This window comes from Coniophora puteana (genome assembly GCF_000271625.1).
Source record: "Coniophora puteana RWD-64-598 SS2 unplaced genomic scaffold CONPUscaffold_5, whole genome shotgun sequence".
In the NCBI taxonomy this organism is placed as follows: Eukaryota; Fungi; Basidiomycota; class Agaricomycetes; order Boletales; family Coniophoraceae; genus Coniophora; species Coniophora puteana.
Genome location: NW_006913057.1, coordinates 2,494,852 through 2,518,106, shown reverse-complemented (window position 1 = coordinate 2,518,106; position 23,255 = coordinate 2,494,852). Strand labels below are relative to the sequence as shown.

The following is a 23,255-nucleotide window of genomic DNA, read 5'->3' as shown; positions in this document are numbered from 1 at the left end:
TTTGTGGTCTCACTCCAACCATCACCTGTACAGTCAGAGGCTAGTGCTCACGTCTACGCCTGGTTATCATGGTGAGTGCTTGCTTTCGACACTTCTTATTAGCTTTCTCAATGTATGCCTTCTGTAACAGGGTGTTCCTGCTCTTTTCCGTTGGCTTAGCAAGAAGTACCCGAAAATTGGTGCGTACTAATTCTGACTGTCTATGCATCTCAGCTAACACAATGATTTTTCTTCAAGTCCAGTCTGTTGTTGAAGATGAAGTCAGAGACGATGTCGATGACTTGGGCAGGACTGTCACCATTCCTGTTGACACTTCGCTCCCCAACCCAAATGGCTGCGAGTTCGACAGCCTCTACCTTGATATGAACGGAATTGTATGTCCATTCCTGTTGTGTTCCATTTCCAACTTCACTTACTGATTCTTACAGGTCCACCCGTGTACCCATCCAGAGGGCAAGGTTGGTCGTACCCATTTTACATAGCTTTTGTGGCAAAGACTCACTACGCCAGTAGCCTGCCCCCGAAACTGAGGAAGACATGATGTTGGAAGTTTTTGAATACACTGAGCGTGTTGTGAATATGATCAGGCCAAGGAAGCTGTTGTTCATGGCTATTGGTATGTTTCTCCTGGTCCTTTCTTACTGCAACAGTTTATTCTAATTCCTGCACAGATGGTGTGGCTCCCCGTGCGAAGATGAATCAACAACGCTCACGTCGGTTCCGCTCTTCCCAGGAAGCAAAAGATAAAGCGGAAGCGCACAAACTTGCTGTAGCTGAGTGGGAAGGTATGTGGTTTCCTCTTTGTCCAAGCCTTATACTGACCTTATAATAGCAATGGGCAAAACCATCAGCGACGAGGAGAAGAATAAGGTAGCTTGGGACTCAAACGCTATCACACCCGGGACACCATTTATGGCGTTGCTTGCTGCGTCGTTACGGTACTGGGTGGTGAAAAAGCTTAATTCTGATCCTGGTTGGAAAGGTGTAAGTTCTCGCAGCGTCTTGGTTCATAAATCTCAACCTGACCCTGCGAAGCTCCAAGTCATCATCTCGGATGCCAGCGTTCCAGGTGAGGGAGAACACAAAATCATGGATTTCATTCGGAGGCAACGTACGAATCCCGGCCATGACCCCAACACCAAACATGTTATCTATGGATTGGTATGTCGTTACATAGTCAGTTTATTGTATACTAACGCCAAGTATCTTAGGATGCGGATCTGATCATGCTTGCCCTTGCTACTCATGAGCCAAACTTCCGCGTTCTACGTGAGGACGTCTTCTCACAAGACAAGAACAACAAGTGCAGGGCCTGCGGCGAAGAGGGTCATTATGCTGCGCAGTGCACAGCACTCAAAGAGCCCAAGGATCCGAGTGCACCGAAGAAAGTAGCCACTAGCCCCCCGGAGAAGAAACCTTTCATCTTCCTTGACGTATCCATTCTGCGTGAATATCTTGAGGTTGAGCTGAACGTATCATCGGCTACCTTCCCGTTCAACTTTGAACAAGCCCTTGATGACTGGATCTTTCTCATCTTCTTTGTTGGCAATGATTTCCTTCCTCATCTCCCGAGTTTAGAGATTCGGGAAGGTGCCATTGACACTCTGCTGAGGATATGGAAGGACGAATTGTCAAGAATGGGCGGATATGTGACAGATCATGGGCGGTTGGTTATGTCTCGTGCGCAGATTATCTTGGAAGGTCTTGCTCGGAGAGAGTCAGACATTTTCAAGAGAAGGAAGGAAAGTATGTACATTTCAACAAATCTGGAACAAGGTAATCTTACTCACGTTTGATCTCCTTTAGCTGAGGAAAGGCAGGACAAGGAGACAAAGCGACGCAAGCTTGAGAATGGGTCTCGTTCTGAGATTCGTAACATGTCTTCTGGTCCTTCTGCCTCAATAAACCTTACCTCTGGCCCCTCATCTTTACCTGCAAAGCCCCAAATGCAGGACTTCGCCGCGAAGGCGGACTCCATCGGCCTCGGAGGGCCCATGAGCACGTCATCGCAAAACATGGGAGCAGCTGCCCTCGCACTCTCGGGGTCCAACCGAGATGTTGTTGCCAACCGCGCAGCAATCCGCATGGCGAACCTTAGCGCAGCGGAGATGCTCAGAGCTGAGATGTATGGTGCAGAGCCAGTGCGACCTCCTCCCGCTGCAGCCGAAGCCCCTGCTAGCCCAATGCAAACTGAAGGGGTTATGGAGCCTGCATCTCAGCAGTCCCAAGATGTAGTGGACGATGTGGATGTAGAAATTCCCGGCCTTGGCAATGCGCCCGATGCGCTGCCTGACAAAGATGCTGAGGTACCAAGTAGCCCTGTTGCTGGCACCAAGCGCAAGGTAGATGAAGTTGAGGAGGAAGACGCTGCCATTGAAGACGGCGATGGTGAAGATAGTACCGAAGAGAACGATCCTTTAGCGCTGACCGTCAGGCCGGATGGATCTGTAGAGCAAGCTGATAGCGTGCGGTAAGTCGTTACGAGATTAGCGAGGTCCCAGGTGATACTGATGGGTCTGTCCAGGTTATGGGAACCTGGCTACAGGGATCGATACTACCAGCAGAAGTTTGGTGTGCCCACAACTGACACCGAATTCCGAAGAAAGTACATCTCTTTATTACTAATAGCTTACTTTGGAGAGCTCACAATTCCCTGCTAGACTGGCGACTCACTATGTGGAGGGTCTTGCTTGGGTTCTGCACTATTACTATCAAGGGGTGGGTCAGTTTAGTTGCTTGACTGTTCGTACACTAATCCAGCGTTCTCAGACGCCCTCATGGCAATGGTTCTACCCGTACCACTTCGCTCCGTTTGCAGCCGACTTCGAGGAAATGGACACCATGGAGATCGAATTCAAGATTGGACAACCGTTCAAGCCTTACGAGCAGCTTATGGGTGTCTTCCCCGCAGCCAGGTTCGTCTTTTTGGTAGAATAGTGTGCTCACATATACTCATTTAATTATGTGCAAATAGTCGGCAACATATTCCACCCGCCTTCCATAGTCTCATGACCGAGGATGACTCGCCGATTATCGACTTTTACCCATCGACTTTCCAAATAGACATGAATGGGAAAAAGATGCTTTGGCAGGGTGTTGCACTTCTTCCATTCATTGAAGAGAAGCGGCTTCTGGATGCGATGGCCGAGCGGTATCCTAACCTGACCGAGGACGAAGTCGAGCGCAACAAGTGGGGGAGCAACGTGTTGTTTGTCTCAGATGAGCACACATTGTATCCCTTCTTTGAGAGTTTATACGGAAAGCGAAAAGAGAAGGACGTGAGTTTAAAACGTTTACAACCGCGAAGCTTATCATTAAATATTTTCCAGCCTGAGCCCATTCCTGTCAAGTACAGCAAAGGAATCAGTGGGAGCGCCCTTCCCAACCCTGATTGCATTCCGGGCTCGACATACTATTCCCCCCTTTCTGTTGTCGAAACTAGCGACATTAAGAACGACCGTTCTCTCTCTGCCCTTTACTACTTCCCGAAGCAGGTCACACCTCACCGTTCCGTGCTTCTTCCTGGTGCGAAGATTCCGCCACGCCAGCTAACGTACGAAGACACCATTCGCGCCAGTCGTGGCGGCAGAGGTGGCCGAGGCGGTGGACGCGGTGGCCGAGGCGATCACTCCTACTCCAATGGCGGCGGTTATGGTTCCGCCAGCGGTCCCCACCAGCCGATATCATATTCGTCTTCGTACACGCGCGACTCTTACCAGCGGTCATCGTACTCTTCACAGTCCAACGGGAACTACAACTCCAATGGTCGACCTCCCGCATCAAATTACGGCGGCGGCGGTTCGGGTTATGGAGGATACGGCGGCAGTGGGCCTAGAGGCGGTGCTAGAGGTGGCCCTCCTCGAGGCGGCGGTGGAGGATACGGCGGGCAAGGGAACTATGGAGGCCCAGCCCCTAGTCGTGGCGGATATGGAGGATATGGAGGAGGGGGCGGACAAGGAGGAAACAGCTACGGGGCCGGAAATTATGGTGGCAACAACAGCTACGGTGGATATGGTGGTGGTGGTGGTAGTGGTGGCAGAGGTGGAGGCGGCGGCGGCGGCGGCAATAATGGCGGATATGGAGGCTATGGGGGTGGATCTTCCTCTCGTGGAAGCTATAACTCGGGCTACGGTTCTAACAATGCAGCCCCCAGAGGTCGTGGACGGCAGTGGTAAATATTCACAATATCATATAGCAATGCAGACCTAGGTAATCCAGCGAACAAACATATGTATTCACCATCAGTTAGGCATGGTATACGTGTCGTGTCTATATTCAATCGCTAATCTTCAAATCACTTCCGTTCTGTACATCAATCACGGCTTCGATTTATTGTTCTCCAGGGCGCAGCCCTATGGTAAGCTTGTTCTGTACATTTGGTGAGAGAATCGAGATAAAGCAATACAACTTGGTCGATAACGATTGGGAATACATGATTCATTGTCCCGGAATTTACTTTTTTCTTCTTCCGTGAGACCTTCAAGACACCTCATGACCTGGAACAAATTAGGCGTAGAAGCCACCTGCAACAGAGCCCTCTCTGGGAGGGACATAGGTAACATAGATAGCGTAACGTTTTTCGCGTTCCTTGGCCTTCTTCTTAGCCTTCTTCTCCTTCTTGCGCCTCTTCTTCTCTTCCTTTTCGCGGCGTCGCCTGGCCGACTCAGTCAGATCACGCCCGTAAGCTGGATATCTGTCACCCTCCGAGTCGGACTCGGTAGAAGAGGAAGAGTCTGAAGAGTCTGAAGAACCGTCGCTGTCGTAGTGAGGCAGATGGTTGTCGACAATGCCGGCGTGCGGGCCAGAACGACGCTCACGTCCTTTGTACAGGAGGATCTCAAGGCGACGGTGAAGGAAGAATGAGTTGTTCCACAGGTCGATGAGGTCAGCGATCATATTCGAGCGCCGAGGTGGGGCACCACCCTGTTGTGCCTGAGGGATGGGCATTCTTCCAGCCCATGCAAGCGCAAGGTCCTGTACATGAGCCATTAAGTCGTCAAGCCTATAAGAGTAGAGATAAATTACTAACATTCATGAACCTGATCCAATCTTCATGGTAAATATCATGCGTCTCGAGGACAAGTGGCATTCTCGGGATCTGGTCATAAAATGCCTCCATGTCTTGAACCTTCATCATGGAGAACGGTGTGTACGCCTGCCCCACGTTGGGCATGCGCGAGAAGCACTCGGGAGAAGCGAGCTGCTGCTGCTCTGCGGGCGTCATGGAAGACATGCGCGGGGAAGACGGGTACGCGCCGCCCTGAACGCTAGCAGTAGGCATCGGGGACATTGTACGAGCCATTGGTTGCCCTTCCAGGATGTGTCCACGAGGGTACATTTGGGATGCTCCAGCAGGCGGTGCGTATGGGGAAGCCGCGCGGTACGGGGACGCAGCGCGCGAGGGAGGCCCATACGGAACCCCTGCAGAGCCCGGTGGAGGCGCACCGTACGGCGAAGGAGCACTCGGCTGTGCATATGGTGAAGGCGCACGCGGCTGTGCATATGGCGAAGGAGCACTCGGTTGTGCATATGGTGAAGGTGCACGCGGCTGTGCATACGGCGAAGGCGCTCGCGGAGGCGGAGCGTAAGGGGATGGCGCACGGGGCGGTACATGATACGGAGAGGGAGCACGGGGCGCCGGGACAGAGTACGGCGAAGGGGCACGAGCACCTGGGACAGAGTACGGCGAAGGAGCACGGGGTGCCGGAACAGAGTACGGTGATGGCGCGCGCGGGGGTGGGGCATACGGGGACGGGGCTCGCGGCGGCTGAGGCGAAGGCGCACGCATGCCGCCAGCCGGGGGAGCGTAGGGCGATGGACCTCCGGCAAGATTGTAAGGTGAAGGTGCTCTGGCACCAACAGGGTCAGAGGGCGGGTAGCCTGACAAGTCGGCATGGCGTGCGTTGGGGGAAGAGGGGAACCCGCTAGGCTGCCTGTAGGGGGATGGCGCGCTCGCAGGCGGGTATCCGGTGCCGCTTGGGTATGCGCCTCCGCTGCTGGGTGCCCCGTACATCCCAGCCCCAGCAGTATTTCCAGTAGCCGACCCATAAACGCCGCCACCGTAATGACCGCTCATTCTGCGGTTCTTGTCGTCACCGATAGAGTACCTCTTGTTACGACCTTCAATCTCGAGATCCCTAAACTGGCGATCTAATTCAACACCTCCAGAATTGGGGCTGCGAGCGTATTGCCCATAGGCAGCGGTGCCAGGAGCAGAACCATAGCCCGAAGGGCTGCTCGGCCTGTCGAAGTTGACACTCCTTCTTTTCTCTCTCACGAGGGTTTCCCTCTCGCGAGCCAGCTGCTGCTCAAGGTCTTGAATCTCACGTTCGTGCTCACGTTGCCTGTGAGCAACTTTTTCTTCTTTCTTGCGGCGTTTCTCTTCTTCTTTTTGCCTGCATGAGATCAGACAAATTGTCTGTTTAAGCGAACTTCACCGTCAGTAACGAGATGTTGTTCACCATTGTTTGATTTGTTTCTCTTCATCTCTGCTCAACTGGCCGCGATTCCAAGAAGCGGCAAACTCCTGTGTTCAATAAGATGTTGTTAGATTGGAAGTCCAGGGAAGGGCACATTACTTGCCGCATTTGCAGGCATAGCGCCGGCAGGAAGAATCTGGGTGGCCTCAGCGGGGACCCATTGGATACCGTGTACGACACCCTGAGGAGTCTGATAACTATGCATCCAACGGATGTGAGAATGCGATTAAGAACTGGTATTTGTTGGCTCACCTGGCCGTCACAGCTCTGTCAACAGCGCAATTCATGTCAGGGATCGGGGTGCAATCAGCGGAGGAATGACGCTCTCACTTGAACGGATGGTATACGATACGACCATCGCGATCTTGGCTGGTCGTGTAGGTGATTGAGCCGGGACTGATCTGACCGCCACCAGGGGGCGAGAAGGGCTGGGGAAGATGGAATCCTCCCGCTCCGCTCATGGTGCGGATGGGAATGAGGGCCGCTGGAGGATGACGGTGAGCTTATAGTCAAGGGTGGGCTGGGTCAAGCACGAGCCCTGTGGAAGCATACATCTATAGGATGGGCACGAGTACAGCCTCGTGGTGGCCTATATCGAGACATCTGCTTATCGACTAAGCGCTCTTAATATCCCGTCAGTTCGAACCAAACAAGTAAAGGTACCGATTCTATAGGGCCAAGGGATACTTTGATTCTGTAGGCATCAGCGCCGACACAGCAATACCCCAGTTGGTTTCTCAGCGTCGTGCAGGAGGTCACGGTAGATGTGTGAGAGTAGCACGATGATGACGACGCACCAGAAACCTAACGTGATGCAACTGAAGTAGGCGCCTACGTCCAAATGCCAACTTGCAGCTATTCGTATATTTTCAGATGAATTTGCTCGGCGATGTAAATTCATGGCGGTAGATCATAAGATAATCAAAGTTTCCTAGTCCATGGATGCATGTGTCTATTGAAAGGAAGAGCCGGGCGGAGGGTACACGTTCGAATGACATCAGAAGAACCGCCAGTAGATAAAGATGAAGAGGAGGAGCACAACCGCTCCAACTGGTGCGTATTGTCGTAGCATCGCCTGAACGTTGATGTTCCGTGCGGCTTTCCGGTATTTCTCGGATTCGGAGCGGAGAGACGACGAGAGGTGCGACATCCCTAAAGAGGCGTCATTGAGCTAAAAGCCTTGAGGGAGGCAGACTACCAAAATAAAGCGCACTGTCTAACGAGTCTCCTCTCCACAGCAGTTCTTCCATGTTTTTGGTCATGATTCTCGTTACATCGTGCAGTTCGTCATTCAACTTGTCCAGATTTGATCCTCCTGCTGCACTTGCGGCTCTTGTATCCCGGTAGAGGCGTGCAGTTTTCGACATGAAAGTATCTAGCAGTATGGTGAGTATTTTAACGGAAAGCATTGTTGCGCAGAATCGCAGACACGAGCTGTGGCACTCACCGAAACCGACAAACGCATAAGGCTTGCGAACAGAGTCGACCTTAGGGCCGTATGACACAGCGAACTCCTTTTGGAGTTCCTCAAGGTAAGAGAAGGCGAGTTTACGCGGATACGACTTGTCCGCTATGGTAAGATAGACGACATTATCGACGAGAAGGTAACTGCCCAGGCGTGTGCGGGGTCAATACACAATAGACAACTGCAGACAAAGCGCTGACTGTAGCGTATAAGCACCGCTTTCAATAGAGCACCTAGGTTCTGAGTTTGGCGTTATGCGCCTGAAGATGAGTTTGGCCTGCTGCTTGTGCTCCTGAAGGTCTTGTTCTGTCTGGAAAAGACCGCGTCAAGAAGGTGCTAGGACCCTGCAACAGAAAGCGCGAACCTGTTCATCATCGACGCTAGCGGCAAGAGGGAGGGCGTCAGATGCGCGGACAACCGTTGTTGATCGGACCATAGCGAAAATAACAGTGTGTTTGTCCCCGTTGAGCTTGGAGCTGGCGTGTCTGTATGTCTTTGTGGTACGAGCGTTCTTCGAAAGCGACCTGACGTGGTAGGACAAAATGCACGTGATCCGGCGGTGTAATGTGGACAAAAAGGGAAGTATGATATAATCCCAAAACCAAGCCGGCGGCCAGTCCGAAGGCCAGTTGGTAGCAGCAGCATGGGATAGCATAGGATCCGGCTCTGGTGGGAAGGAGCTTACCGGGTACCTCCTTGCCCTCTGACTACCATGTCCATCGCCACCCTCTTCGACGTTCGGAAACAGGTACCCATCGTTCCAGCACCATGCCTCCGTGCCTAACTCTGCATTCGTCTGTAGCTCACATTCTATGGTTCTTACCACTCCAACCCGGTGAACATATTCATTCATATCTTCGGTGTCCCTCTTCTCCTATGGTTCGTATATCTTCCGTAACCATTCATCCTACTCAAAGATCACCCACTGCGTCGTCCAGGAGCGCATTCGCGATCGCTACCAGGATCCCAACTCCCTCATTCTTCCCCTATGTTCACCATGAATTCAACGAATATTTCGTGTTCGACCTCAATGCCCCCGCAGTAGCGGCTCTACTTTATCAGTCGTATTATTTCGCGCTTGAGCCCGTCGCTGCTGTAAGCTCCTGTTTCTGTCTCCAATATCCTGCAACTTAACTCATTTTGGACGTCCTTCAGTTGTTGTATGCGCCCCAGATGGTGTTCACCCTTCTGACCTCCACTGCCTTTTCCTACCATCCTAATGGCATCAGGGATGCGATTGCTGTTCAGGTCGTCTCCTGGCTCGCCCAGTTCGCTGGTCATGGCCTGGCCGAGAAGCGGGCCCCTGCACTCCTGGACAACATTCTTGGAGGTATTTTGGCCTTCCGTGTAACACCTACCCATCGCTAACCCAGCGTTCAGCTTTCGTCCTAGCTCCCTTCTTTGTCCACCTTGAGCTTTTGTTCCAGGCGGGTTATCGCCCAGAGTTCCACAAGCAGCTAACCAATGATATCGGCAAAGAGATCGCGAGGATCAAGAAAGAGCAAGGTGACAAGCGCCGATCCAAGGAGAAGGAGCTTTGAATCCAATGTACAATGCTCGACGCCAATGTCATGATCTCCGCTTTATTGTTGTACAAATTATCTGCGGAATTGGAATACAACACACCCTACTCTGTAAAGCACCCACTTGAACTATCCGTAGGTTGCCATAACCTTGAGATTCCCCAGCAAAATCTAGATGAGGCTGGTAGGAGGCGGCAGCTTGGGCTCGCCTAGCGCTGTAACGTATGCAGCGGAAAGACCTCCGTCAACAATGAAGTCAGATCCCTACAGCAACACGCGAATCAGCTAGTATGCAATGTTGCACTGGGTTCGGTACTTACCGTCACGTAGCTGCTATCGTCGCTCGCCACTGGAAATTGACGCGTCAGTTTTGAATCGGGAGACCAACGAGAAACTTACAAAACAGAGCGGCCTTCGCAAGCTCGACTGCTTCTCCGAATCTGCCCATGGGGAGGTGCACAAGTCGACGGTCACGCTTCTCAGGCGTGTCCAAGAAGTCCATAAGCAGAGCTACAAACGTTGGTTAGGAGGTGTATGGAGGCGGTCTCGGCAGGGCTCACGAGTCTTGAGAGGACCTCTGCATAGAATGTGAGCAACTGATTTACGATGACGGCAACTACTGTCAACTTACGGGCACAGCGCGTTGACACGGATACCTTCCTTCGCGTGGACCATCGCCAGCTCCCTGCTCATTGCGAGAACCGCCCCCTGTTACGGGAAGATGAAACAAAGTTTCACCAGCCAATCTCCCCTCTCACCTTCGAGGCAGTGTCTTTCAAACAAAATGTTGAGTGGTCAAAGTTTCAACATGAAACAGCATACTCACAAGCAAGTTGAGGAGTCGCGGCTCCCCTAATCGCAACGAAGCTAGCGGTGTTGATGATGCTACCACCCTCGTGTAGGCCGAGCTGATCGTCTCGCTTGTTCTGGCGCATGGCGAGGATGGCATATTTGCAACCCCACCAAACGCCTTTCAGGTTGATCTGCATGGTCAGATCCCAGATGCGTTCTTCTGTGTTGAGAGCATTGTCATCCTCAGGATGCATGATACCTGACATATACGTCACCCCAAATCTCAATCATGAAACGATTAGGATATACCTGCGTTATTGAACTACGACAAAACGTGCGTTCAAAGGAGCTAGCTGACGTCGATTAGGATCGCACTGACCATGATGTCCAAACGCCCGAAGACCTGGACTGCCTTGTCGACTGCAGCCCTAACATCGTGCTCCTTGCCAACATCAGCCTGAAACACGTCTGCCTTGACATTGGGGTATCTCTCCTGGATGAGACCGAGCCCCTTTTGCGCCCCTGTAAGAGCGACATCGACGAGGAGGACATTGGCGCCTTCAGAGGCGAAGAGAAGGGAGGATTCGAGACCGATCCCTCTGATGATAAGGGCTCTCCTATGAGGAACTAGATCGCAAGCACGGGCAATGATGAGAGTACGCACGAGCCAGCACCGGTGATGAGTGCAACCTAGCGATGGGTTGATAACTGAATGTAAAATACTAGAACACACTTAATATGCACCTTGTTCTGAAGTCGTCCCGGCATGGTGTATGCGATCTGAAGATGAGTATCTAGTCGACGCGTAATCGCGAGCTTTGAATGGGAGTAGTACTATCGCTGCAGAGTGGATTCACGCCTCGGACAACAAGCCCGATATCGCCGAGAGCTAGATAAGATATCTTGCCCCTGTCACAGCCTCGCGTACTTCGGTCCCAGGGTCCGCGGGACTAATGCTGGAGTATTAGCCCCTATCCAACACTGGACCTCCTCCGTCTCATCATCCCTGACTACTCCTCTGGATGAAACTGTTTCCCTCACCTCCTCGCTCACCTGTTTCTGGCTCGTTACTGGTGTATCGCTACTCCTTACTCGTACTTTCCATGAAACAGTCCTCTGAAACCCTCTGGCTGGGACAAGTGTGATCATGCTCTGTGTCCTTCAACCTCTCCTCTGGTGGGAGGAGGTCCTCATGGTCTCCTTTCAAACCAGGCTATAAAACATGGCCCATCTTTGCCAGTATACTTTCACAACAGCATACCACTACAACCTCACTCACCAAACATCAGCCACTTCGAGCTTACTCTTCGATCTCTTTCCTCACACTCCCACCAAACCATCTTCATACACATGTCTTCAATCCTGGGCCGGAACCAGTACACTGCTCGCTATCCTCGATGGATGGTGGGCAAGCCCCTGCTCTACATGACCTCCGCCCTTGCATCGCTAGGCGACGCCATGTTTGGCTATGGCCAAGGCATCATCGCCGCCGTTCAAGTGCAGCCGTCCTTCATCAAATGCATGTTTGGCAAGGACGTCACACTTGAGCAAATCCAAGCCGGTGACACTGGAGTAGACCCTTGGACTCAAGGTACATATTTCTCTAGCCTCTTTGTTGTCGAACATATCACTCATCTCTCTTTTCTTTAGCCATCATGGTGTCTTGTCTCAATCTGACTGCCCTCCTTTCGTCCTTCGCCGCTGCATACATTTGCGACAACCTTGGTCGACGCATGTCAGTTCGTGTCGGTGCTATCCTGTACCTCATCGCCGCCTTCATCCAAATCTTCGCCCCCAACCTCGCCGCTCTCATCGTCGGTCGATCCATCCAAGGCGTTGGTGTGGGCATCCTCTCCATGACAGTTCCAATCCTGCAGTGCGAGATTGCTCCCGGTCACGCCAGAGGCCTTTTCGTCAGTATCGAATACATATGCCTGAACCTCGGCTATGCCGTATCCGCCTGGGTTGGATATGCCTTCTTCTTCGCCATGCCCTCGGAGATTTCCTGGAGAGGTCCCTACATCGTTCAAGCTGCTCTTGCGCTCGTCCTGGTCGTGTGGACATTCTTCCTCCCCGAAACACCTCGTTGGTTGATTTCGAACGGTTTCAAGGAAGAAGGTCTTGCAACCCTTGCCGATCTCCACAGTGCCGGAGACATCACGGACCCCGACGTCCTCCACACCTACAACGAGATTGTGAACACTCTCGAACTTGAGGCTCACATGGGACAAGCATCGTGGGGCCAGCTTTTCACCCAGTACACACGCCGCACCATCGTCGGCATCACTTGCCAGATGTTCGCCCAGATGAATGGCATCAACGCCATCCTCTACTTCCTTCCCGAGAATCTGAACCGCGCTGGATTCAGCATTTCCAAATCACTCCTTTACGCCGGAATCTGTTCCCTTGTGTACTGTTCCGGCACGATCCCCGCCATGTTCCTGATTGACAAGTGGGGCCGTCGCGTTTTCCTCCTCGTCGGCAGTGTTGCCCTCGCCGCTTCCCTTTCGATTGTCGGTGGTCTCCAGTTTTATTCGGACGCGCTTCCTGAAGGGTTCAACCGCATCCCTGCCGCTGACGGTCTTTTCTTCGGTAAGTCTGCAATAGCTGAATATTATGACATTGCGCTAATGAATTTTACCTCTCAGGTGTCTGTCTTTACCTCTTCTTCTTCGGTGCTACTTGGGGTCCCGGCCCGTGGCTCCTTGGTGCTGAAATCTTCCCTCTCCGTGCTCGTGCCAAGGGCATGTCGCTAAGCACCGGTACTAACTGGTAAGTTTTAAAACGACTATTACATTCAATCTGTGACCAACACTGTCGCAGGCTATTCAACTTCATCATTGCCTTCATCACCCCTCCCCTTTTCGCTATCCTCGACGCGGGTTACTACTTCCTCCTCGTCGGTTTCTGCCTCATCTCCCTGGTCTTCGTCTACTTCGTCTACCCGGAGACCGCTCACCGGACGCTTGAAGAGCTCGGCGAGGTGTTCAGGGACTCTGTCATCGATGAGGAGAAAGACATCTTCCAGATTGTCAATGTCGAGGTCGCCACCATTCGCGAGGAACCTTTGGCAATTAAGTCGGAGCAGGATATCTCCCTCACGAGTTCCGATACTACGCTCCAGATCAGCAACCAGCCCAAGTCCGACACTTCCACCCCTCAACACACTGAGGAATAAAATGACATAGAAATTAATGCGCTTGTAATATAGTATGCTTGGAATAATACATTGACTTCACATTTTTATCCATCCTTGTCCACCACCATTAAGTGACTTGAAAACTCTAAAAACTATCAAAGTTCACATAAGTTTGATTTGTTCACATTCATCTCCAATTTATCTTAGTCAAATATCCCTAAAAAGCCTCTTACTAGGGAAGGCATTGATCCTGGTTCAGTGGCGACACTTCCGGCGTAATCAGGATCGCTGCCTTCAAGTATCTGACTTGGTGTGCCATGAGACGCCCAGTAACCTTCGGATGGCTGCGTTTGTTTGTTGCTTTCTTTGCGGCTGCGCTTTCTGCGTCCGTGATCTTCTCCAAGACCAGTAACGAAGCCCATGAATTCTGTATCCGACTCCGACTCTGTCTCTGTCTGTGTCTCTGTATGCAGCTCGTCGGGGTTCCCAGCTTCATTGGTCGCGGCCTGCGTATCGTCCTCTTGAGCCAGTCTCCCAGATGGCGACATCGTGTAATAACGTTTGCCATGTTCTACCGGGGATGAAAAGGCAGACTTGTTCATCGACCTCTTCGGGGTATGATCCCCTTGTATTGTGCATTGATGTTGCTTCCTCATGGCTGGGGAACGGGAAGGTGTTGCCGACGGTGGTATTTCCCTCGACCTGGTTCGAATGAGTTTGAGCGCACACCAAGATTGAAAAAAAGGCCTACTCATAGGGGTGTGCGACGTTGTTTCCAACAAGCGAATAAAGCTTAAGTGCTCTGGGGGACATCCTGATATCAAGTTCGCCTTCTTCTATGGACTGTGAAGTAGCGGTCCAGCTCATCGTGGGTACACTAGTCAATGGCAACGAGTCTACGCTCCCTTTCTTCTTGCTGGGGGTAGCATGTATGCTCAAAAGGTACTGGGACTGGGAGGAAGGGATTAAGGGATTTATATTATCGGATGGAGCAGGTAAATCGAGATGTCGTGAGCTAGTTGCTAGTTCAGGTGATTCTATATCGGTAGCTTGAATGGGACTAGGAGACCGAGAGACTACTGGCGATATCGTGGCAATGAACGGATTATCGAAATCCTGATCCTTGGCATGTTCATGCACTACCGAAGGAGCAACGGAGGGAGTACGCTCAGGCATTGTCGTCGACGCGGAAGACTTGAACTCGTAGCTTGGTCGAATAAGGGATTTCATACCAGTCAAAGGATCTGAAGCACAAGAGACATCGACTTTGCTGGATGTTTCCGCTGAAGGAAGAGCCTTCTTGATCTTGACATGGGCCCGCCGAACCGTGGTCTGGGGAGTTGGCAACGCAGCCCGTGCTTTGCCCTTTCCCTTGCCCAGTCCTGTATCCGATTTAATTGCACGATGCTTCGTGACCTTGTCCTTGATGCTTCGGCGTTCCGTGGGCGGAGGCGTTACTAGGGAATGTCCAGCACCTGAGTCTTCACGAGCAGCAGCGAGCGGAGCGAATGACATTTCCTCTACATCTGAGGAAATTACTTCAATCTCGGAGCGAGAACTTTCCCGAGTCAAGTCGATGACATCGTATTCCTTGTAGTTGGAGGTTTTAAAGCTGGATATCTTGGAAGCCTTCTTCCGGGAAGGAGAAGATGAAGGGCTAGTGCGAGTTTCAACGGTACGAGCCTGACCACGACGCTTTCCCGGAGAGTTTCGTGCACCGCTCGTAACTTTGGTCAGAACGCCGCTTGGGCTGCCGTAATCATGACTAGGCTCTGCATGTTCTGGCATGCGCGGCCGGTGCCGCTTCTGGCTCGAGCGAGTGAGCGACTTGTCCTCTTCCTTGGCCCTGCCAAAGTAGTGTGTCAAGGGAAGTTCCTGGTCGAGTCCTTTCAGAGCACGCGGCATGAAGCCAGTGGAAGTACGCAAAGTGGTTGATTAGAGCAGGTCAGGCGGTTAGATGACCAGCAACTGTGGCAGTCGAAGTGCCGCAGTCAATTGAGCGACAGGACCACCCAGTGACGCGATGTCGGAGTTGACACGCCTCCGAACTCCGCCCCGAGCACGCGTCTGACCCAGAACGCGGTCGCGTCGCGTTTTGATCGATACACCTACATACTAGTCCCAGACCACCTTACACCACCACCCAGCCGCTACTTAACGTACCCACGCGTTTGACGCGGGTTATAAACATAGAAATCTCTCTCTCTCGTGTTGCGTTTTGAAAAGACCATTTGTCTTACTCAATCCCCGGAAGATTGCAATGGCATCCGACGGAACCCCCCTCAAGAAAAGAAAGCAAGACGATGGCACTGATCTCGCCGACGCACCGAGAGCTCCTGTTACCCAGCTTTTAATCAAGAAGCTTTCGAACAAGGCCAAAACCCCAACGCGTGGTTCACCGCTAGCAGCAGGTTATGACCTTTATAGGTGCGCCCCAGATCTCATAACCTTTTACAAGTTCACCTATGTCAAACAACATGCAGCGCCGAAGATAAAGTCATTCCCGCTCGTGGCAAGGCCCTCATAGACACACAGCTTTCCATAGCCGTCCCTGCTGGTACATATGGACGTGTTGCACCACGAAGCGGTTTAGGTTTGCCAACTTGGTTGCCACCAACTCTGTAGTTAATGATTGCCTTTGAATTTGTCAGCTTCGAAATTTATGATCGACACCGGCGCTGGCGTCATCGACGCAGATTATCGCGGTACCGTTTTCGTCCTCCTGTTCAACTTGTCGGACAAAGACTTCCAAGGTAAGGGTAGAGCAAAGGTTGATATAGCAGTTATCTGACTTTGCGTAGTTTCCGAAGGTGATCGAATAGCACAGCTGATCATAGAACGCATCTACACTCCTGAAATTCTTGAAGTTGAGGTGCGGTACATCTTCGCCCTCTTTAAGAGCATCGGCTGAGCCTTCCTTCAGGACCTTGACGAGACTCTTCGGGGTGCTGGAGGCTTTGGTTCTACTGGAGGTCATCAATCCTTGTAGTGACTAATGCCTGATTAACTTGCCTCTATACCTCGTGGGCTGTGAAAAAGTTATATTGTATTATTCTATATTTTCCTGTCCGTATGCACCAGGTAAAGACCATCTGAGCTTCTCGAAGCATATTTCAGAAGGTCCCTTCCTTGTTGTTCCTGTAACTCGGTCTCCGAAGGAAGGTCAAGGGGAATGCCAACGTCTTCCGCCCATATCCGCCCGTCTGGTATCCCTCCGCTTTCTCCCTGACCCACGTCCGCTTTCCGCACTGCCTCGACAAGTTTAACTAGGTCTTCCAGTTCCTTCTTCATCAGTCGATACTCAGCAGAGCCCTCTTCTGGTAGTCTGAGAGCGGAGAGCTCGTGAAGTCGTTTGAACGTTGCGGGAGTGATGGCCGGTTCGGGGTACGACGACAGTAGTTCTTTGACAGACCAAGTGGGTTTCAGAGGAATGCCGCACGAGTCTGTATCAATTGTTACTCCAGATCGAGAAGAGTTGTAGCGTCGAGCGTCCCATGGCACTGAGCGTGCTATCAGGCGACCACAACGAGGGAACAGCGTTAATGTCATGGAAGTACTCTGCAAAGTGCTCAATCGTCACGTGAAGCTAATATTTGCGTGGAAATACGCGCCGAAACTTACTTTCCTTTCGTCACGTCTACCTCTGTACCACTCATGAGCAACGTAGCGAAGGCCATCAAGAGGTTACTTCCCTCTCCATTACCACCCTCTCTAAGAACGGTACCCGGAAATCTTTTTGAAGTCCTATCTCGTTATGGAGGTGATGGCGTCGGCCAGCGAGTGCATCAGACGCGGTGGACGAGCAAAGGCATCGAGGAATGTTATTGGCAGGTAGAGAAGACACGGATTCAGGAGGATGGCAGACACGGGAAGGCATGGGGAACATTATACTGGAAAGGTGCGTGTTTGATGCGCATTACAGTGCAACGGACTGACACCAACTTATTCAGGCAAACCCGTGAGCGAAAAACCTGAAATAATACGAGGTGGATTGAAGTACAAGTGGGAGAGAGGGCCATCATAACGCTACTCTGAAATGCATGTAGGTAATCATGCACATGACCCGGGTCTCTGTGTCGACCATTTACATGATGTATCAACAGGTTACTCTTGCGCACGCATCGTCCCTCGGCCTCAAGCTTCAAGGCCTCACTTCAAGGCTCTTCTTCAAGCCCCTAGTTGCTTCTTGCGCACACTCATCCATGGCTCTCAGCTTACTGCCTACATGTACAGACCTGGCCGATACTACTAATAGATTGTCAATGTAATGCACTGCGACTGTGCTTGGCCAAACCATACGGCTATTGTAGCTTGAAAGCACAGGCCATTTCTAGATCTTTTCAAGTTCCACTTCGTTATGCGAGTCAAAGAAATGTGTCGAAGTTTTATGTCTGCCGTCGTAGCTAGAGGTGCATGCCGTTAGTTTAAATCCGTGAGCGGAACGAGGACGTTTTATATGGAACTTCCGCGTGCTGTCACCGTCACGCGTTTCTAATTGCAAAGGCACAAATCATATGAAAGCTGTTGAGCTCCCGAAGTAAACACGCATCACAAACGCTGCACGGCTTCTTAACTGAACTGCTCCTTTCCCCACTCCTCAAGGCCTCACTCCCCATCGCCGAGCATGGACTCGCGACAACTTATCGATGCCCAATTCGACCGTGCAGTAGAGATTGTCCAGGGCCTACCCAAGGCAGGGCCAATTCAGACTGGATACGAGGAAAAGCTGGCCATGTACAGGTTAGTACGGCCTTCATGCTGATGTTCGCGTCTGATCATGCCTGTCACCTAGCTTATACAAGCAAGGTCTGTTCTGCTTGTAGTATCCCGCAGGCTTGTTGAGACTCACTGTCTCTTGCGCAGCTACCGTCGGTAATGTCAGGTCCCCTCGTCCCGGCATCTGGGATATGCTTGGCCGGGCCAAATGGTCAGTTCGTCGATCCCAAATGCACTCCTCAGTCCTTGTCGCTCAATGTTACCCAGGGATGCATGGGCGAAACACAAAGACTTAGACCCTTACGAAGCTAAATGGCTCTATGTAGATGCTCTGTTGAAGGTATTGTCTCCTATCAGCGCTAGCCTGGATACACATTCACAATGTATCTCCAGGCGCTCAAAAAGCAGGCCGACAAGTCTGCTGCTCAAGAGCTTATTCAAGAGCTTGAGTCGTACGGTGGCGACCCCTCGAATCTGGTGCTAAGTCGTGCGTGCCGTAGACCGTAGGACTGCAGTTGCTAATCCGCCCCATAGATTCGATGACTCGGTCTCGAGGATCAGACTCGTCGGGCTCATCGGACGGTGAACCCGCCCGTTCATCTCATGCGTTTAATTCTTCTCAAGGCCGGGATCCTGACATGCAGACCGCGGATGAAGATAGCAGTGGTGATGAATCCGAGGACGAGGCGCGAGAGCTGCCCTCCGTCCGAGAATCTGGGCAGTTAATGCGGCCTTTATCATCCATGTCCTCGAGATACCGCACACCACTGTCTGGCTCGTTTGCTCCCTCATCCCCACCACCAGCCAGACGTTCTAGTGTCCCCCCAATGCAACCTCTACCGGGATTCGAGGCTCCGTCAGCATTCGCTGATTACCCCTTATCTGCTTCCGCCGCCTCCGCCACATACCCATCCTCCCAAATGGACAATTACCCTTCCCCTCAGCACAACATCGCTCTCCCACAAATGCACTCAGCCCTGCCACATTCCCGTCACTCGTTGCCATACCCTCAACGCCAATCCATGATCTCAATGACACCTGTACCTGGAAGACCACCTTCACGGCTCACTCTTGAACAAGCAGTAGAGAATGTCCAGGCGCACCTCGCTGCACTTACCGAGCGCATCGACGCGCTGGAGTCGACCAACGCGGTTGCCAGACACTCTACGTTGTCACTACCTACAAGAGGTTCTTCAGGAAGAGCTAGCCCAAACGATGAAGAAGGATGGCCCGATTGGGATATCAATGACCTTGGCCTATGGTCTTATATCGTGCGGCCAATGGCGCGAATATCGGGTACGCTAAAGCAGTTGCTAGTCTTCTTCGCCCACGGTGGAAATCGTTCGCCACTTTTGATCATTATACGTCGTCTATGTCTCGACATCACGTTCACTCTGGCTATTCTTGGAGTGCTCAGGCTCATCTGGAAGAAGTCAAATGTCCGAAGGAGGGAGGTTAATGCTGCCTTGGTGCAGTTGTGGGGTGCCATGATTGGGTCGAAGAATGTTCGACCCCGCATTCAACGAGCCTAGTGAACAGGACCAGACGAAGCGGTATCTTGACTATTTATCATTGTATACATTTGCTACTGAAGCATATGGATTCTTGCTACATTGGTCTGACCCGTCCGGACGCGACACCCTATAATACACTACTTGTTCAAATCGTCTCAGAGTCTTGACATTGTGCAAACCTCCAGTTTTTAGGACATGTCGACGACGCAGCGGATGCAGTCTCCCGCCTAGAAACATTATCAAAGCGCCGAACATAGACAATATTTGCGTACTCACATGCATATCGTGGAAGCCCTCGTTGATTTCGGCGAACTTGCGGTGGTGAGTAACATATTCGTCAATCCTGAGGGTGCCTTTCAGGTAGTCTGAAGCAAATAGCGGGTAAGAGGCAGAGCTAATCCGACAGGTTGGTCTTACCCTCGACGAGGCCGGGGATTTCAGTGCGTCCTTTGACGCCTCCGAAGGCAGAGCCACGCCATACACGGCCAGTCACCTGGATATGAAGGGCTGGTTAGATCAATGACGAGGTAATACACAGTTACACTGACCAGCTGGAATCTGCGCAGTCTCGTAAGCATCGAACCTTCACATCAATCAATAATACTTACGGACGAGTAGAGATCTCCTGGCCCGCAGCGGCGACACCAATGATAGTCGAGACTCCCCAGCCCTTGTGACATGCTTCCAAAGCAGCTCGCATGACATGGACCTAGAAGTGAGGGTTAGCAAACGCCTGGCTTTGACAGTCGGCGTCTTACATTGCCGGTAGCATCGAATGTGAAGTCCAGACCACCATCGGTGACCTCAATGAGGTAATCCTGGATACGTTTACCCTCCGGCAACTTCGTTGGGTTCACAAAATCAGTTGCTCCCATCTTCTTCGCCCAGCTTTCCTTGCCAGGGTTCGTGTCAACAGCGATGATACGAGAGGCACCGACGATTGCCGAGGTCGAAATGACGCCCAAGCCGATAGCACCACAGCCAAAGACGGCGACGGTGGAGCCCTCTGCGAATCGTTCGTAAGAAATGTCATTATGCGAGGCCAGTACACTCACTAATTCCGTTTTGCTTCATGACAGCACCCCAAGCAGTGGTGATACCACAACCCAAGAGACAGACTTTGTCCAGCGGTGCCGACTTGTTGACAGCAACAACAGAGACGTCAGCTACAACAGTGTACTCAGAGAATGTGGAGGTGCCCATCTGGACCCCCGGATGAGTTCGACGTGCCCATGCAGCCACTGATTTGAACTCACGAAGTGATGGATGCTCTGGCCGTTAATGCTGAATCGGCTTGTGCTGTCGGGCATAAGACCTTGACCCTGCGTAGTTCGCACTGTTCCAGTTGTCAACAGAGTCCTGCTACCCGTCTTCAAACCTTCTAGGACGCACCTTTTCCACAGAGGTTGGTCTTGCCGCTCTTGCAGAACTTGCATTCTCTGCACTCTGTTATGCACGGTCAGCTGAGATACAAGAGAGCGGACGGGGGCACACACCAGCTGTGTACAAGGGAATGACATGGTCGCCCTGATCGAAACGTCACGTTCACTATCCTCGACATAACCAATCTATACTTACGACAGCAACGCCCGTGACTCCTTCACCAACGGATTCAACCTAGGATGCACGTTAAAATCTACGGTTTGAAAGGCAAGGGTAGCCACTCACGATGCCGCCTCCTTCGTGGCCCAGGATCACAGGGAAAAGACCCTAGTTTACACTTCGTCAGAACAGGCTCAGGGGAACCCATGCTGAACCCTACCTCGGGGTCCTTGCCGCTGCGAGTGTACTCATCGGTATGACAAATACCTTTGTCGTCGTTATCAACGCCAACCCAGCTGTGAAAGCTACCATCGTCGACTAACCTGTGTACAGAATCTTGATACGGACTTCATGTGCCCTCGGCGGTGCAACTTCGACCGTTTCGATTTTGAGAGGTTCACCTGCGCCCCAGCAAACAGCAGCTTTGCAGGTAATGGTCTTCCCAGTGGTATCTGACATGTCGATGAACTGTGAGAGAAGGGATAGAAGGTATTCCACGACATCCCATTCCCCTTTATACGGTCACGATGTCTACCCATGACATCAGCCACTGTCGGGTTTCTAAAGACAGCGAGTGTCCAACTTGTCATCCATCACTTATACCGTTATCGGAACACCCTGCCCTCCTGTCTTCCCCGAAACATCCTCGATCGGACACATCAAGATTGTCAGATCTCGGGTAGATTAGGACTGAACATGACTGAACGCTCTGTCAGAGCCTGCCAGAGCCCTTTGGATCCGCCTGTCAAGCTGCCCGTCCGGGAGAACGCGACTCTACGCGAGAGCATCGTGATATCAAGCTATGCTGGAAAGCGGAGACGGACGGAAAGACCACTGGTCAAATGACCAAGGTCGGGACAACACGCCTATTCTTGGCCAAAGGAGCAGGCCTGCGGCTCGCCTATGTGACTTGTTGGTTCCGATGAGCGCTGCGGTCGCCAAAAGTGTATTGTCAAGGCCCTCCCTACTTTAATCTAGGAGTATCGTCGGTCAATGAGCATCGATGGCGCTATCTAGCGATGTCACTTTCCGGGTCACCATGAGCACGGCGAAGTTCAATGATAAATCTGCCCGCATGCCTTGTCACCTCCGTGCTGCAACCAAGATTTAGATGTCGAGTATCCTTTGAGAAGGGCTCGCTGCCATTGCATCGTGATCACATATGAAGGTTAAGGTTGCTATAGCCAACGGGCGTAAATGTCTCAATTCAAAGGGTCTATATGATAACTGATGATAACGGCCTCAGTTACGCACGTGGAGGAAGATCTCATCCAGCGCCCAGTCTCAGCGCTCAGCACTGACAGCAACACTGACGGCAGTGTTTACGCAACCTATCTCTATACCACCTCTTTTCGACCGTATCTGAGCCAGAGATCAGGTCCAGGCGCGCCGATGTCCTTTCCCAACCTCTATTACAAGCGAGTGTGTTTTCCTTCTTGAGATTCCCTCTACCATCCCATGCAAACACCTCCGTTCTCCCTAGGCCGTAGGCACGGAGAGAGCGTGCTTCGTATGCTATAAGCCAACTACGACGTGTCTCGCCACAATTGATTCAGCTGACTTCTTGTACGCTTGCACGACTCACCTCTCTGATCGCGGGTTTGCCACGCAAGTCCTGGAATCTCCTCCGCCCCAGAAAGCAGGTGCTAGCCAAGAGGAGATAGACAGGGTTAAGAAAGAGTGGGAAGAGAAGCAAAAGCAGAAGCGGGAGCGGGAGAAAGAAAAAGAGAAGGAACAGGATAAAGGGAAAGACGGAGAGGCGAAAGGGGACCAAGACAAGGATAAGGATAGCAAAGACAAGTCTGCTAACAAAAGTGAAGATAAGATACCGGTGTCGACCACACCCGCTCCTATCGCCTCACCTTCGCTACCCAAGAAGCCTACACATGAAAAGTACACTCTTCATCGTGATATCTTTGCACTAAGGGTAGCCGAACATCGGAAACGTAGGCAGACGGCTCAAGCAAAGAACCTTGCACCTCGATTGCCTGGCGCACCACGAAGTAACTTCTCGTGATGATTGACAATGAGGATCTTAATAATGATATGTACTGTAGTGACAATGATATGACTAACGAACTGAAA

At 51.8% G+C, this 23,255-nt stretch overlaps 10 protein-coding genes across 10 annotated transcripts; 5 read left to right on the top strand and 5 right to left on the bottom strand.

Annotated features, from left to right (window-relative positions):
- Window positions 1–4,506: 4,506 nt before the first annotated feature.
- Window positions 4,507–6,940, bottom strand: CONPUDRAFT_153398 (uncharacterized protein; the record flags this gene model as incomplete). Its single annotated transcript, XM_007769972.1, has 6 exons — window positions 4,507–4,974; window positions 5,030–6,395; window positions 6,462–6,526; window positions 6,574–6,676; window positions 6,732–6,746; window positions 6,810–6,940. The coding sequence occupies 6 exons, from the start codon at window positions 6,938–6,940 to the stop codon at window positions 4,507–4,509; spliced, it is 2,148 nt and encodes a 715-aa protein (XP_007768162.1).
- Window positions 6,941–7,333: 393 nt separating this feature from the next.
- On the bottom strand, window positions 7,334–8,452 carry CONPUDRAFT_137006 (protein transport protein Sec22). The gene is made up of 5 exons (XM_007769971.1): window positions 8,309–8,452; window positions 8,145–8,254; window positions 7,927–8,087; window positions 7,693–7,854; window positions 7,334–7,631 (listed from the first exon to the last, which is right to left on the bottom strand). Exons 1-5 carry the CDS (start codon window positions 8,378–8,380, stop codon window positions 7,477–7,479), a joined length of 660 nt encoding a protein of 219 aa, XP_007768161.1. The 5' UTR covers window positions 8,381–8,452; the 3' UTR covers window positions 7,334–7,476.
- Window positions 8,453–8,636: 184 nt separating this feature from the next.
- CONPUDRAFT_165104 (DUF962-domain-containing protein) lies at window positions 8,637–9,614 on the top strand. The gene is made up of 5 exons (XM_007769970.1): window positions 8,637–8,692; window positions 8,747–8,823; window positions 8,883–9,039; window positions 9,100–9,274; window positions 9,325–9,614. The coding sequence occupies exons 1-5, from the start codon at window positions 8,657–8,659 to the stop codon at window positions 9,483–9,485; spliced, it is 606 nt and encodes a 201-aa protein (XP_007768160.1). The 5' UTR covers window positions 8,637–8,656; the 3' UTR covers window positions 9,486–9,614.
- Window positions 9,615–9,638: 24 nt separating this feature from the next.
- CONPUDRAFT_53693 (short-chain dehydrogenase) lies at window positions 9,639–11,027 on the bottom strand (the record flags this gene model as incomplete). Its single annotated transcript, XM_007769131.1, has 11 exons — window positions 9,639–9,731; window positions 9,788–9,816; window positions 9,867–9,977; window positions 10,028–10,044; window positions 10,099–10,175; window positions 10,226–10,239; window positions 10,294–10,518; window positions 10,569–10,581; window positions 10,639–10,858; window positions 10,924–10,949; window positions 11,004–11,027. 11 exons carry the CDS (start codon window positions 11,025–11,027, stop codon window positions 9,639–9,641), a joined length of 849 nt encoding a protein of 282 aa, XP_007767321.1.
- Window positions 11,028–11,609: 582 nt separating this feature from the next.
- CONPUDRAFT_54031 (general substrate transporter) lies at window positions 11,610–13,437 on the top strand (the record flags this gene model as incomplete). Its single annotated transcript, XM_007769161.1, has 4 exons — window positions 11,610–11,850; window positions 11,910–12,851; window positions 12,908–13,031; window positions 13,083–13,437. 4 exons carry the CDS (start codon window positions 11,610–11,612, stop codon window positions 13,435–13,437), a joined length of 1,662 nt encoding a protein of 553 aa, XP_007767351.1.
- A 36-nt stretch (window positions 13,438–13,473) lies between these two features.
- On the bottom strand, window positions 13,474–15,303 carry CONPUDRAFT_143860 (uncharacterized protein; the record flags this gene model as incomplete). Its single annotated transcript, XM_007769969.1, has 2 exons — window positions 13,474–14,100; window positions 14,150–15,303. 2 exons carry the CDS (start codon window positions 15,301–15,303, stop codon window positions 13,602–13,604), a joined length of 1,653 nt encoding a protein of 550 aa, XP_007768159.1. The 3' UTR covers window positions 13,474–13,601.
- A 221-nt stretch (window positions 15,304–15,524) lies between these two features.
- Window positions 15,525–16,945, top strand: CONPUDRAFT_137002 (dUTP pyrophosphatase). Its single transcript, XM_007769968.1, has 5 exons — window positions 15,525–15,825; window positions 15,882–15,991; window positions 16,050–16,151; window positions 16,200–16,270; window positions 16,322–16,945. The coding sequence occupies exons 1-5, from the start codon at window positions 15,659–15,661 to the stop codon at window positions 16,385–16,387; spliced, it is 516 nt and encodes a 171-aa protein (XP_007768158.1). The 5' UTR covers window positions 15,525–15,658; the 3' UTR covers window positions 16,388–16,945.
- A 107-nt stretch (window positions 16,946–17,052) lies between these two features.
- CONPUDRAFT_123556 (uncharacterized protein) lies at window positions 17,053–17,673 on the top strand (the record flags this gene model as incomplete). Its single annotated transcript, XM_007769967.1, has 3 exons — window positions 17,053–17,296; window positions 17,349–17,444; window positions 17,502–17,673. 2 exons carry the CDS (start codon window positions 17,053–17,055, stop codon window positions 17,420–17,422), a joined length of 318 nt encoding a protein of 105 aa, XP_007768157.1. The 3' UTR covers window positions 17,423–17,444; window positions 17,502–17,673.
- Window positions 17,674–18,025: 352 nt separating this feature from the next.
- On the bottom strand, window positions 18,026–21,903 carry CONPUDRAFT_123551 (class III ADH enzyme). Its single transcript, XM_007769966.1, has 19 exons — window positions 21,494–21,903; window positions 21,391–21,437; window positions 21,297–21,338; window positions 21,207–21,245; window positions 21,125–21,155; window positions 21,021–21,074; window positions 20,885–20,964; window positions 20,684–20,831; window positions 20,387–20,634; window positions 20,237–20,337; window positions 20,177–20,186; window positions 20,046–20,121; window positions 19,905–19,993; window positions 18,649–19,855; window positions 18,508–18,601; window positions 18,382–18,454; window positions 18,262–18,325; window positions 18,192–18,204; window positions 18,026–18,139 (listed from the first exon to the last, which is right to left on the bottom strand). Exons 1-14 carry the CDS (start codon window positions 21,627–21,629, stop codon window positions 19,817–19,819), a joined length of 1,140 nt encoding a protein of 379 aa, XP_007768156.1. The 5' UTR covers window positions 21,630–21,903; the 3' UTR covers window positions 18,026–18,139; window positions 18,192–18,204; window positions 18,262–18,325; window positions 18,382–18,454; window positions 18,508–18,601; window positions 18,649–19,816.
- Window positions 21,904–22,334: 431 nt separating this feature from the next.
- CONPUDRAFT_123547 (DUF1742-domain-containing protein) lies at window positions 22,335–23,250 on the top strand. Its single transcript, XM_007769965.1, has 3 exons — window positions 22,335–22,363; window positions 22,417–22,592; window positions 22,654–23,250. The coding sequence occupies exons 2-3, from the start codon at window positions 22,563–22,565 to the stop codon at window positions 23,185–23,187; spliced, it is 564 nt and encodes a 187-aa protein (XP_007768155.1). The 5' UTR covers window positions 22,335–22,363; window positions 22,417–22,562; the 3' UTR covers window positions 23,188–23,250.
- The last annotated feature ends 5 nt before the right edge of the window (window positions 23,251–23,255 follow it).

What these genes read in the sequence shown, in the direction of transcription:
- CONPUDRAFT_137002 (XM_007769968.1), top strand. Translation starts at nt 15,659, where the DNA reads ATGGCATCCGACGGAACCCCCCTCAAGAAAAGAAAGCAAGACGATGGC. An exon ending in GCAGGTTATGACCTTTATAG is followed by an intron (nt 15,826 to 15,881) that starts GTGCGCCCCAGA and finishes AACAACATGCAG; the next exon opens with CGCCGAAGATAAAGTCATTC. An exon ending in CTGAAATTCTTGAAGTTGAG is followed by an intron (nt 16,271 to 16,321) that starts GTGCGGTACATC and finishes GCCTTCCTTCAG; the next exon opens with GACCTTGACGAGACTCTTCG.
- CONPUDRAFT_123551 (XM_007769966.1), bottom strand. Translation starts at nt 21,629, where the DNA reads ATGTCAGATACCACTGGGAAGACCATTACCTGCAAAGCTGCTGTTTGC. An exon ending in GAGTCACGGGCGTTGCTGTC is followed by an intron (nt 21,156 to 21,206) that starts GTAAGTATAGAT and finishes CGTTTCGATCAG; the next exon opens with GGCGACCATGTCATTCCCTT. An exon ending in AATCCCCGGCCTCGTCGAGG is followed by an intron (nt 19,994 to 20,045) that starts GTAAGACCAACC and finishes TATTTGCTTCAG; the next exon opens with ACTACCTGAAAGGCACCCTC.
- CONPUDRAFT_123547 (XM_007769965.1), top strand. Translation starts at nt 22,563, where the DNA reads ATGTCCTTTCCCAACCTCTATTACAAGCGA. An exon ending in CCAACCTCTATTACAAGCGA is followed by an intron (nt 22,593 to 22,653) that starts GTGTGTTTTCCT and finishes CGTTCTCCCTAG; the next exon opens with GCCGTAGGCACGGAGAGAGC.
- CONPUDRAFT_165104 (XM_007769970.1), top strand. Translation starts at nt 8,657, where the DNA reads ATGTCCATCGCCACCCTCTTCGACGTTCGGAAACAG. An exon ending in GGTGTCCCTCTTCTCCTATG is followed by an intron (nt 8,824 to 8,882) that starts GTTCGTATATCT and finishes TGCGTCGTCCAG; the next exon opens with GAGCGCATTCGCGATCGCTA. An exon ending in CGCTTGAGCCCGTCGCTGCT is followed by an intron (nt 9,040 to 9,099) that starts GTAAGCTCCTGT and finishes GACGTCCTTCAG; the next exon opens with TTGTTGTATGCGCCCCAGAT.
- CONPUDRAFT_137006 (XM_007769971.1), bottom strand. Translation starts at nt 8,380, where the DNA reads ATGGTCCGATCAACAACGGTTGTCCGCGCATCTGACGCCCTCCCTCTT. An exon ending in CTAGCGTCGATGATGAACAG is followed by an intron (nt 8,255 to 8,308) that starts GTTCGCGCTTTC and finishes GGTCTTTTCCAG; the next exon opens with ACAGAACAAGACCTTCAGGA. An exon ending in AGCGGTGCTTATACGCTACA is followed by an intron (nt 8,088 to 8,144) that starts GTCAGCGCTTTG and finishes ACGCCTGGGCAG; the next exon opens with TTACCTTCTCGTCGATAATG.